General features: G+C 46.4%; 1 protein-coding gene across 1 annotated transcript in view; it reads left to right on the forward strand.

The window, feature by feature from the left end:
• The window catches only part of RNF150 (ring finger protein 150), a 242481-nt gene continuing 230508 nt past the window's right edge, over positions 573–12545 (forward strand). Inside the window, 1 exon segment of the mRNA XM_021101554.1 lies at positions 573–1817. Coding sequence (XP_020957213.1) covers positions 1319–1817 — 499 coding nt within the window. The 5' untranslated portion in view covers positions 573–1318.

The following is a 12545-nucleotide window of genomic DNA, read 5'->3' on the forward strand; positions in this document are numbered from 1 at the left end:
CAAACCTGCTTTGCCTATTGATACTAAGTCCTCTGTTACCAGTCAGAACAACCAGAATAAGTAGTGAGGAAATATCTCACCTGATCTCTTTCCTTATAGAGTCAGAAAACACTCATTCTATAGGAAAACAAATGTCACATGCTTGCTGCCAGATGGTAAGAAAGAAGCCCATTTCTATACTCACCCTAATATAGAGTGGTTCCTAGATAAGCAGCGTCAGCATAACCGGGAAATTCATTAGAAAAGCAAATTCTGGAGCCCCACCCCAGAGATACGGAATGGGTAAAGGGGGCGCAGATGTACACTTCGACTTGACAGGCACTGTTCTAGATAGTCCGGGCCTGGTGCTGGAAAGAACCTCGCTACCAACTAGCCTTACCCGCTGGCCCTAGGACGGGTAATTAGGGAGCTCACCGCAGTTCCTCCTGCAGTTCGGAAAACTGACACACACATTTCTCTACTTTTACAGCGCAGGAAGCAAGAGGCGCTTCCTTTTTTGCCTCCACCTGGACCAAGTCGCTGATTGGTTTGAATTTGAGACCCGGCAGGGGTCGCTGCTGCCCATAGAGAGAGACCAAGGGAGCGTGGCACGCGAAGCCCAGTCTTTGACATCACACTAAGCTCCTCCTTGCACACACTAGACACACACACAAACATATACAGACACACACACACGCAGACGGCGTACTTCTCTCCGGCCGCTTGCTCCCGCTACCCGCGAGCCGGCCCCTCCCGAGGCAAGTGTGTGCCGGGCGCAGCCAGCAGCGCGGCTAGGAGCGGAGCGCCCTCAGCCAGAGGGACTCGCAGCAGTGTCGGCCGCCGCGCCCGGAGCGGGACCCGCTCGTCAGAGCGCTCAGCGTCAGCGGCCGGGACACCTTGGCGGCACCTCCGGCTGGAAGCAGCCGCCCCCGCCCCCGCCGGGGCTGCAGGACGCCAGGCCGCCACCCGGCACGCTGTTGGGCCCCCTGCCACCTCTACGAAAGCAGGAGAAGCCGGGCGAAGGAGCAAGACGCTCGGCAGCTGGACTCTGTCGCAAGCCCCTAGCGCCCCCTCATCCTGCGCCCTTTCGGCGCCCGCAAAGCGAGATGCAACCGCCGCGCTCCGGCTGAAAGGGGAAGGGGCCGCAGCCATCCGCTTGCCTGGAATCCGGTCCCCGCGGCGGCTGCGCGTCCCGGCCACGGCCCCTCGGGCCCAGGAGTGAGCAGGAGCGGTAGCAGGAGGAGGAGAAGCGGCCAGCCCGGGGTTGGCCAGGGCCAGGGAGGAGGGACGGCGCGGGGGGAGCGCGCGGGGGGCGGGGAGGGGGACCCGGCGGATAAAGATGGCAATGTCTCTCATCCAAGCGTGCCGCAGCCTGGCTCTCTCAACATGGCTGCTTTCCTTTTGTTTCGTGCATCTGCTCTGCCTGGACTTCACCGTGGCCGAGAAGGAGGAATGGTACACCGCCTTTGTGAACATCACCTACGCGGAGCCCGCGCCGGACCCCGGGGCTGGGGCGGCGGGCGGCGGCGGCGGCGGCGGATTCGCCGCGGAGCTGCACACGGAGAAGACCGAGTGCGGGCGCTACGGGGAGCACTCGCCCAAGCAGGACGCCCGCGGGGAGGTGGTCATGGCCAGCTCGGCCCACGACCGCCTGGCCTGCGACCCCAACACTAAGTTCGCCGCCCCGGCCCACGGCAAGAACTGGATAGCCCTCATCCCCAAGGGCAACTGCACCTACAGGGATAAGATCCGGAACGCCTTCCTGCAGAACGCCTCCGCCGTGGTTATCTTCAACGTGGGCTCCAACACCAACGAGACCATCACCATGTCCCACGCAGGTAAGAGGCTCGGCGGGCGCGGGGCGGGGGAGGGGAGCCCGAGAAGGATGGAGACGCCGAGAAGGACCCAGCGCCCGCCTCTCCCTCCTAGCTCCTTTCTGGAAAGTCTGTGCTTTGCGAAAGCCGCGTTTCTGTTCCTTGAACCTACTAAGTTTTGCTATGTGTTACTTCGTGGGGTCTCCAAAGAGTGGGCTAACTGCATGGGATGCGGGGAGGAACCAGAGAGTGTGTTCCATTTCGCCTTGTGCCACTCGGACCAGGCTTGGCCCAGGGGTGCTGGACTAACTTTTCCGAGTCCGATCTGGAAGGTGGGGGACGGGGGACAGAGCTCGGTTGTTGTTTTAGGCCAGTGACGGCCCGGCACCTGTTTGGAACCGGTAGATCTGATAACCCAGCTCTGCACTTGGGTTTGTGCATCAGGTATACTGCTGCCGGCGTGGCGTTTGTGTATCAGGAGGTGGGTAGGGTTACCAGCGCTGGCGCTTGCCACTGCTAACTTGCTCAAGTCGGGTTTCAGCTCTTCGTGGGAGATTAAGAGTAACCCCCGCCACCCACTGGGTTGACGCACGTCATAAATAATACTGAAAATCCTGTGCTCTGCCAGGCTGTCATCCGGAGAAGCTGACAGGCGGTCATGATGGTAAATAATAACAATCCCACAACAACCCAAGAAGAGCTGGTGGCCATAAAGTTATGCCGGCTTTTCCAGTATTGCATTATCTTTTGCCTGCTTAAATATGCTGAATGTTTTCTTTATGGCGAGAATGGAATTTTTTCTCAGGGTAGAAAGAATAAGCTTTTCCTAATGGTCGCAGGGTGCCTGGACTAGAAATCCATGACTGCCCTAAAACTCGCTGTCTCTCCCCGGGCCTGGTAGGAACAACAAGTCCTCTCCAGGCTTGTCAGCAGAAGCAGTTCGGTTCAGCAGCCTCACCTCAAGTCCAGGGTGGCTTGTTGCTTCAGTACCCCGGAGAACCTTGCCCTCTTTCCCCAGAGGAGTTGCTGGGTTGAGGCTGTGGCATCCGGAGGGAGGAGGAGAGAATAGAAGTTGCAGATGTGTTTTCTGACTGGAGTCTCCTAATCAAAAACATTATTAAAATCTAGCTTTTAAGATAAACAGTCATGCTATTGAAATGGAGTACCAAGCTTTGGCCACATGGGCGGGGTACTTGGGGGTACATTCCTAGAGCTCATGTCACCTATTAGGGAAATATAAGTTGATTTGCCTCTGGTCTTCAACACCAGCTGTTTTAGACAAGGAACTTGTGAGACCTAACTCAGACAGGTGGGGTGGGGGAAGTCCAATGCCAAGACATGGGCCAAAAACAATGCAGTGCATTAGTTATTGAAGAGGGGCAGAAGCAGTTAACTTCTTAGAATAGTTAGGATAGACATTGAGGAACGTTTGATACAGTTTCTTGAGTTTTGTAGGCAAGAGATGGTACTCTGATTTTGAGCCATAGAGCATGAATTAAACTTTATAATATTGAAGAATTTGGAGGTCTGTAGAAGAGCATTTTAAGACATGTAGAGTACCTTTGAAAACATATTTAGTATCTAAACTTCAGTGGGGGGAGTGTGAAGGAAGATTTTTCTGTTGTTGTTGTTCTTGAAACTCCAAGAAGATTGATAGCTGACTTTGCAGGATCCTTTGCATGTTTCTTTGAGCATAGGCGTGAAACCAAACTCACCGGCTTCGAACACAAAGTAAGAGGCATCGTTCATCCCTGTCTGAAAAGATTCTTCAGAACTGCCAACACATTGGATCAATTAATGGCTTGCCTGTGTTTACAGCAGTAAGCTGAATGTCCACAGAAATGGTGCTTGACTAAGATGTAGTGGGAATAAATAAAAGGCTTAGTAATAGTTTGAGAGTTAGAGAATTTCCTTGACATTTTTTCAGTCTGCTCCGTTTCCAAGAATGTGTTAATGCTATATCTGCTACTAGCCATGGAGCGTCCATATTATCATTTGACATATTGCCACATTAGGAGACTGGATTCACTTTAGTCAGATTGCATTGATTTCTGCTAAAGTCTCATTATAAGGAGATACATGACCCGGTTGCTTGGTGAACCTTTCACTTTTAACTTCTGCCTGAATCTGAAACGGCGCCAGCCCTGGTCTGGCTGTCTGTGCCTTATACTTAGCTCTAGAATGTGAGGGGTTTAGTTTTTCTAGTTGAATTTAGAAGTCTGACTCAAAATTTATCTTAGGAAAGGGTGTACATGTTAGGCGCTAATCACATATTCTTGTTTTGTGAATGTGGGATGCAGTCAGTGTACTCGAGGCTCCTTGCATTTGTGAACTTTTTATCTCAGTCTCTAAGTAAACATCAGCCTTTGCCTTAAAAAAAAATCTCGCTTCTTCTCTAGATCCTTTATTTTCAGAACTGAAAGCTTTCAGGTGAGGGGAAAGCCTGACTTCAGCGTTATGCACCCCTTCCTATAATTTCTTTTTTTTTCTCTTTTTGCTTTTTAGGGCTGCACCTTCGGCATATGGAGGTTCCTAGGCTAGGGGTCCAATCCGAGCTGTAGCCTCCGGCCTACACCACAGCCACAGCAACGCAGGATCCCAGCCGCATCTGCGACCTGCACCTCAGCTCACAGCAACACCAGGTATTCTTAGCCCACTGAGCGAAGCCAAGGATTGAACCCGAAACCTCATGATTGAAGTGGGATTCATTTCTGCTGTGCCACAACAGGAACTCCCCCTCCCTGTAATTTCTATGTTTTTGGGGTGATGTGACTCCAACACATCCACTGTCATGAAATTCAGTTAAATAGAAGTCATTTCCCCTTCGCCTTTCTGTATAGCCTTTCCGTCTGATTTTTCCTTTTCTGCTGATAATTTTGGGTTTCTGACACTTCTGCAATTATGGTTTCTCCTTCACCAAGACACAGATTCTCCTGGGATAGGCTAGTAGTTTTAGTTTGTAACCAGCTTTTAAAAATCTCTTTTAAAACATGCCCACATTATTGAATGAGAGGTCACATGTCATATAATCCACTCATTTAGAGGATACAATTTAATGGCTTTTATTCTACAGAGTTGTAGGACCTCACCACTGATTCCAAAAAAGAAATCCTAGCAGTCGCTCCTCATTATTGTCCAATCCCCCAGCTTCAGGTAACCACTAGTCTACTTTCTGTCTCTATTTGCCTATTCTGGATAGTTCATTTGAATGCAATCAAGTAATATGTGCTTTTCTGTGATTGGCCTCTTTCACTTGGTATGTTTTCAAGGTCTGATGATGCTGTAGCCTGTATTGGTAGTGCCTTCCTTTGTGTTGCCAAATAATATTTCATTGTATGCATATCCCAGATTTAAAATTCATCAGTTAGTGGACCTTTCAGCTCTTTCCACTTTGTGGTTATTGTGCATAACACTGCTGTGAACAGTCAGGTACAATGGTGTGTGTGTACATTTTCCCTGGGGTTCGTACCCAGGAGTGAAATTTCTGGGTCGTGTGGAAACTGTATGTTTAGGCTTTGGCAAGACTGCAAGATTGTTTTTCAAAAAAAGTCACCATTTCACATCCCCACCAGCAGTGTAGGAGGGTTCCCACCTCTCCACAGCCTCATCAACCCTTGTGGTCTCTCTTGGAGTTTGGCCATCCCAGAGGTTATGAAGCTGTGTCTTTGTTGCCCTTGCTGTTTGCATTTCCCTGATGACTAATAGTTGCTTTTTAACATATTCTTAATTCTCTGTCTGCTTTTCCTTTTCCTCCTTTCCTCCTTGCTCTCCATTATTTGTTTTTCCAGCTCAAACATGTTTTGTCTTAAAGAAGAAAGGAGCTTAATAGAGAAAAGAGATCTACCTCTTCCAATTTTGGAAAAAACTAAAAAAAAAAAAAAAAAACCAAAAATTCCGTGGGCCTGAGACTGTATATGTTCCCTCTAAAAGGATATGAGAAACTGCGTCTTAGGTGCTTTACAGAACTTCTTCCTGGGTTTGCTTTGTGAAAGAGCAACAGGAGGGCTTGAGTAAAAAGCTATCTAGGAGGAGTTCCCTGGTGGCCTAGTAGGTTAAGGATTAAGGATCCGGCATTGTCACTACTGTAGTGCAGGTTCAGTCCCTGGCCTGAAAACTTCCACACACTGTCCACGCAGCCAAGAAATGAAAAGATAGGAATCCAGCCTCCACCTGAGAGCCCCGGAGGTACACTTCCAGGTACAGGTAAAGACAGTGAGATCCATATTATCTCCCAGGAGCTGATCCAATGCCTGTGAACCTTAAAGTACACTCTGAAGGAAGTGATATGAGCCATTTCTAGAGGCACTTTTGGGAAGTGGTAAATTAGGAGTGTAGCCTCTAGCTGGCCACTAGAGTTTGTGTCCTGGCTCTGCTGCTTTCTCACTATGGATCTTTGAGCACGTGACTCAGCTTCTCAGGGTCTGTTTCCTCGTTTATGAAAAGGGGGAGCCTCGGTTGCTGCTGTGGGAATTAAAGGAGTTAATACGAGGACAGTGTTTGTGTCTGTAGCGGGTAGGTAGCTGACATACAGGCTAATCCTTATAAGCATTGTGCGTGGGGTCACCCAGAGCCTCTGCATGGGTCACCAGGCCCCGGGCTCACCGAGCCCTGGAAGCCTTAGGGAAGAATTCTCCACTCACCCTCTTCTGCTTTGGAGCCGTCATGCTAGTTTCTCTTTGTGGTTTCTGGGATAAACACGGTAGACCTAGAAGTCTATGGGGAGGCGGCAGGTGTCTTGAGTCATGATGTTGAAGAAATAAATGATGCATTTTCTTTTTATCCTTTTGAAAAGAGTGTGCCAGCTGTCTTGTCTATTGTGAGCATATAGTTAAAGGAGGAAACTAAACACATAGCTGTCCAGGAAGAACTTTTGAGAGACGAGGCTCCTAATAGTAACTTCGAGAGGAAGGGAGGGAAGAGATGGTTGCAGTAACTATCCACGAAATAAGCTCAGCCCTGGGCGAGGAAGAGTCCAGGATGGGGTGTATCTCATGTATTCTAGGGCCTCATCAAGGTTGGAGGAGAAGACTTAACGAGAATCACTGAGGCTCTCTTCTGTGGAGGTGGGTGCTAAGATTTTAATTCATGGGTTCATGCTACATGTCTCTTAATAACTGAAGTCTGCCTTTGCCTTAACCTCTGTAAAATGAACTAGCTGTTTGTAGGACTCGTATTTATGTACAGTTTTTTTGTGTGCAGTTTTTTTGGTTTTTTTTTCTTTTTAGGGCTTCACCTGGGGCACATGGAAGTTCCCAGGCTAGGGGTTGAATCAGAGTTACAACTGCATCCTATGCTGCAGTTTGTGGCAATGCAGATCATTAACCCATTGAGCGAGGCCAGGGATCAAAACTGCGTCCTCATGGATACTCGTCAGGTTCTTGACTCGCTGAACCGCAACTAAAATTCCTGTGTGCAGTTTTGTTTTACGTTTTCCTTTAAGTAATGTGTTTAACTCTCTTCAGTGTATGGTAGCCCTCTCTCTCTTCTGTGTCAGTCATAATTGTAAATTCCTTGTGTAGTAGTTCATTTAATTCTCACAACAACACTGAGGGATAGGTACAGTTATTAGCTCCATTTCACTGACAAGAAAACTGAGGCTAGGCAGGGGAGGTGACTTGGTCATGCAGGTAGGAAGTGGTGGAGCTGGGCTTGCAAACCTGTGCAGTCTGTTTCCTGAATCTGTGCTTGTAGCTGCTGTTCCATATACCCCTCCACCCTAGGGGGTACCATACAGATGACATGTGGAAGTGAGGACTTTGAGCTAAAACCGATGGCCATTTCAGGAGATTTGAGCGCATCTGTCAGCCAGATGCAAGGCTTGCCTTGCAGACCGCATTTTTGTAATGGGAGAGGTAGGACCTGATGTTTGGGGCTGTCCTCCTCCAGACCGACCTCTGATTAACCATTTGGCTTTGCTCAGTCACTTTCTATTCTGGGCCACAGTTTTCTCACTTATAAAATGAGAGGTTTGAATCAGTTGAGCTCTAAGAGCTATTTGAACACTACGCTTTGTTCCTTATATATTCAGAAGTCAGGATATTGTTACTAAAAATTCAGATTTCTGGCTTCTCATGAGAAAATCTGACAATAGGGATGAGCGCTCCTGCAGAGCAGTGGCTGGTCATTTAAACCATCACTGTGCCCAGCGCTTGGCTCAAGGCCCCATCGCTGCCTGTGGCCTGGCTCTCAGCCTGCTCTCTGCCCATGTGCCTCAACCCTGAGGCTCGTGTATTTGGAACCTCAGCTTTATAGAGTCAAACTTTGAGGAGAAGTACAGTAGGCAGACTTAGGGGGAAAATTCATAGAGATAGAATCGGTGAAAAATGGAAGAGGTTTTCTTGAAAGGTGAAGCTTTCTCTTGCATTCAGATGGAAACCGAACACAGGATTTATGCACTGAGTTCCAGGGGGTGATGCCTGAAGGGCCTTCCCAAGTTGAGAGCCTGTGATTCTCTATCATTTAGATATTTAAGAGACAGTTCTTAACAGCCTCAGTTTCCATTTCATTTTTCTCTTAAGATATATATGGAAAAGTTATCATTCATTCTTGGTCTTAATCTCCCAGGGCAAAACAATTTCATCTGTCCCACTTAAGTGTTTATTTGTTTGGCGCTAAACTGTACTTCTTCACCTGTCTTTTTATGGGCAGACAGATATCCACTAGGAATTCCAGACTCTATATTAAAAGCCATAGTTCATGGAGGAGTTCTCATTGTGGCACAGCGGAAATGAATGCAACTAGTATGTATCCATGAGGATGAGGGTTCAGTCCCTGGCCTCGCTCAGGGGTTGGGAATCCGGCATTGCTGTGAGCTGTTGTGTAGGTCACAGATGCAGCTCGGATCTGTCATTGCTGTGGCTGTGGCATAGGCCAGCAGCTATAGCTCTGATTCACCCCATAGCCCGGGTACTTCCATATGCTGTGGGTATAGCCCTAAAAAGCAAAATAATAATAGTAATAATAATAATAATTTCCATAGTTCAACGAGTTCCTCTTGTGGCTCAGTGGAAATGAACCCAACAAATATCCATGAGGATACAAGTTTGATCCTGGCCTCCCTCAGTGGGTTAAGGATCTGGCATTGTCATGAGCTGTGGTGTAGGTCACAGATACGTCTTAGATCCTGAGTTGCTGTGGCTGTGGGGTAGGCCAGTGGCTACAGCTCGGATTCGACCCCTGGCCTGGGAACTTCCATATGCCGCAGGTGCAGCCCTAAAAAGCAAAAAAAAAAAAAATAAGAGCCATAGTTCATTGTCATTGTTAAATAACATTACTTGGCAATGGAACTCAATATGACCTGGGCATTTCAAGGGATTGTATGGTTTGTTTACTCATTTCAGGGGATTTGGAAGGAATCCTTCCTTATCCTTCTGATCTTTAGTAAGAATTCCATCCTCATCTCTCTGGTTGCCTCTGCTCTTAAAGATCCCCTGATTTCTCAAAAAGGAAGGAGTTTTATGACCACAAAATCTGAAAAGGTTCAGAAAGAATGTAGGACTTGATTAGGGACAGGTTATGCTTCTGATGCAACGTGAGTTTGTTAGAAACCAGTCTCAACTTTTGAAAAGGAGAACCTGGACCATTAGCACTGCATTTTTGGACATGAAACTCAGTATATGAAGAACTTAATGCTTTGATAGCCCTTGAAAGTCTTCGGTTTATCCCCTGTAAAGTTGCCTCATCTTATATACTCTATAAGGAGGACCTTCACTTACTGCTGAGGGACTGAAATGATGCTGGAATTCTGTGTATTGGCTAATGTAAACTGAGAGATGCTAACTTTGAATTAACCTGAGTGGGATTTGAATTTCATTTTGTCTCAGCTCCTGTGGATTTTGTTGGTAATATAAAACCCAGAAAAATAAGCCAGCCTTGTGCTATGAGATTGTTTTTTTACTAAGCTGCAATTACAGTGATTCTATTAAATGGAAACTTTTGCTGTAAGTATACTTTAATCTTTTATTTTAAACTTGGAGGGGTTAATCACTTAGCAGTTTAACTTTTGATAGGATAAGTGTGCTTTATAAATTGAAGTAAAAATATTAATGATTAGGATTAGAGCTAGTTCTTATATTTTTCTATATGAGAGGAAAATTAAATTATTTTACTGCTTCAAAAGCATTGGTTGTAAATTGATTTCTGCAAGTATCATTTTTTAAAAAAATTGTCTCTTCCCTAATATAGTGATATTTAGAACCTCTTTTTTGGTAGAAATGAGCATCATTTGTCATAAAACTAAAGCTTATATGTTGGATTGTTAGGCTGTTCCATATTCAGTGTATAAACATCTATTTCATAGTAGAGATTTGAAGAATTTTAGAAGTATTTTTGCACTAAATGTATTGCCTATTCATGTTCTTTCCAAGCAGAGGTATCTAATGAGTACATATATTAGGTAGGATCCAGGAAATATTTTCTTTCTTAACCAGATCAGCCTGGTATGGCTCCATCATAATTTTTTTTTTTTTTAACACACACCATCCACATAAGCAGTATTGAAAAGGCAAGGATTTGAGATATTTCAGAGGCATTGTTGGGGTACCTATACAACGGCCTTTTTTTCCCTGTAAAATATTTTTCCCTGTCCCCATTTTCTATAGAAGATATTCATCTGGCCATTCTATAGCCATGAACTGATTCTACCTCCATGTAATTCTGAATGATCCAAAGAGTAGTGGAAAAGAAAAGACATTTTCTTCTTTATTTACCATGGTGCTTGGAATGAGCTGGCTGCCCCTGGAAGGTCCCTTCTCTGCGACCTCATCACTAAGGCACACTTCCTAGTGACTCTACTGGAATGACAGCAGCCCTGCCCCTTCCAGTCCCCAGCACACACCCGGCCCCTCTCCCAGCAGCCCGTCCCCTCCCCCCAGAATGTAAGTGCCCCCAAGAAGCAGGGCTCATAGACGTTTTTTGTTCCTGGGGAAGTTCCCAAAGCCTATGGTCCCTGGAGTATGGAAACGTGCTCAGTAAATCTTGTTGTGATCTGTTAACCAAGACCGGAAAGACGGACTGCATTAACATGTTTGTCTCTCATTTCATGAAAAAATGTTCTGAGATACTAAAATCTTTTTCCCTTCGCTTTTGACTTATATAAATGAGGTCAGGGAGATTCTAATTTGAGTTTCCCATTAAAATAATTGAGTCATCTTGTAGAATGTGACATGAAGTGGGTGCCTGTTTCATGCCCTTCATCTCAAGAGAAATAAGACATGCCAGGAATAAGCAGAAGGACACAGGGTAGCCAGAACAGTTGTACCAAATACAATTCTGTTTTGTTTTTGTTTTTGTTTTTTTTGGTCTTTTTTGCCTTTTCTTGAGCCGCTCCTGCAGTATATGGAGGTCCCCAGGCTAGGGGTCTAATCGGAGCTGTAGCCACCAGCCTACACCAGAGCCACAGCAACGCGGGATCCAAGCCGTGTCTGCAACCTACACCACAGCTCACGGCAATGCCAGATCCTTAACCCACTGAGCGAGGCCAGGGATTGAACCCTCAACCTCATTGTTCCTAGTCGGATTCGTTAACCACTGCGCCACGATGGGAACTCCACAATTCTGTGCTTATGTTTAGTGTTCTGCAGCTTCAACAGATAAAGCTGTGTGTATGTGTGTATATATTTTAGAGTAAAATACATATGCCTTATAGAAAATTTTGAAAATGTGGAACATTTAAAAAGAGAGGACGGGAGTTCCCGTCGTGGCTTAGTGGTTAACGAATCCGAATAGGAACCATGAGGTTGCGGGTTCGGTCCCTGGCTTTGCTCAGTGGGTTAAAGATCTGGCATTGCCGTGAGCTGTGGTGTAGGTCGCAGACGTGGCTCGAATCCCGTGTTGCTGTGGCTGTGGTGTAGGCTGGCAGCTATAGTTCTGATTCGACCCCTAGCCTGGGAACCTCCATATGCCACGGATGCAGCCCTAAAAAGACAAAAGACCCCCCCCCCAAAAAAAAAAGAGGAATGAAACCTCAATGATAGAAGCATCAAGATCACTCTTGCCTTGCCTTGCATTAGTCTGTGTCTGGGGGATGGATGTTGAGTGCAGACTGACAGGGAATTGGGAGGCTTGGGTTTCAGTTGTGGTTCAAGTTGGCTTTACTGCTGGCAAGTCACTACCCAGCTCTGGGTCTCCTTTTCATTCATTTGAAAATGATCAGCAGGAGGCTCCAGGAGGGGAACTTGGTTTAGATCAGTGATTGGCCATCCTGGCCTCATGGTAGAGTTACCTGGGGAGCTTAATCGTTACAGACACCCAGGTGCCACCTGTGGAGATTCTGATGTCATTGGGTGGTGGAAGGGGACTCTCCAGATGATTCTGCTGTGCTGCCAGTGTTGACTCTGGAGTCTTTCTCTGTCTCTTCTATCCCACGGTTCTTTATTAATTATTTAAAAAAAAAACAGTCCTTCTTCCTTTGATGAAGTCAGAATCCGATATGGAAAAAAAGGGAAAATTCTAAAATTAATTGTAATGATTAAAACTGGTATGGACAGTGAAATATTACCTAAGACATGAATTAGCAACTCACTAATAATCACCAGATTTTGGAGACCAGCACAAAGACAAACAAATGGTAAACACAGCAAGTGGAGGAAAGCACACAAACTTCTGCAAAATGGGCCAAGAGCACAATAATGAGTCAGAAATGATCAGACGTTTTAATTGAGTTGGGTGAAATTTCATTAATATACTAAAGATTCATTGTCTTGATTGTAGCCTCTGGCAGAAGAGGTAGCAATACCTCTTGGTATTTTTTCC

The sequence above is a fragment of the Sus scrofa genome, chromosome 8, assembly GCF_000003025.6.
Source record: "Sus scrofa isolate TJ Tabasco breed Duroc chromosome 8, Sscrofa11.1, whole genome shotgun sequence".
In the NCBI taxonomy this organism is placed as follows: domain Eukaryota; kingdom Metazoa; phylum Chordata; class Mammalia; order Artiodactyla; family Suidae; genus Sus; species Sus scrofa.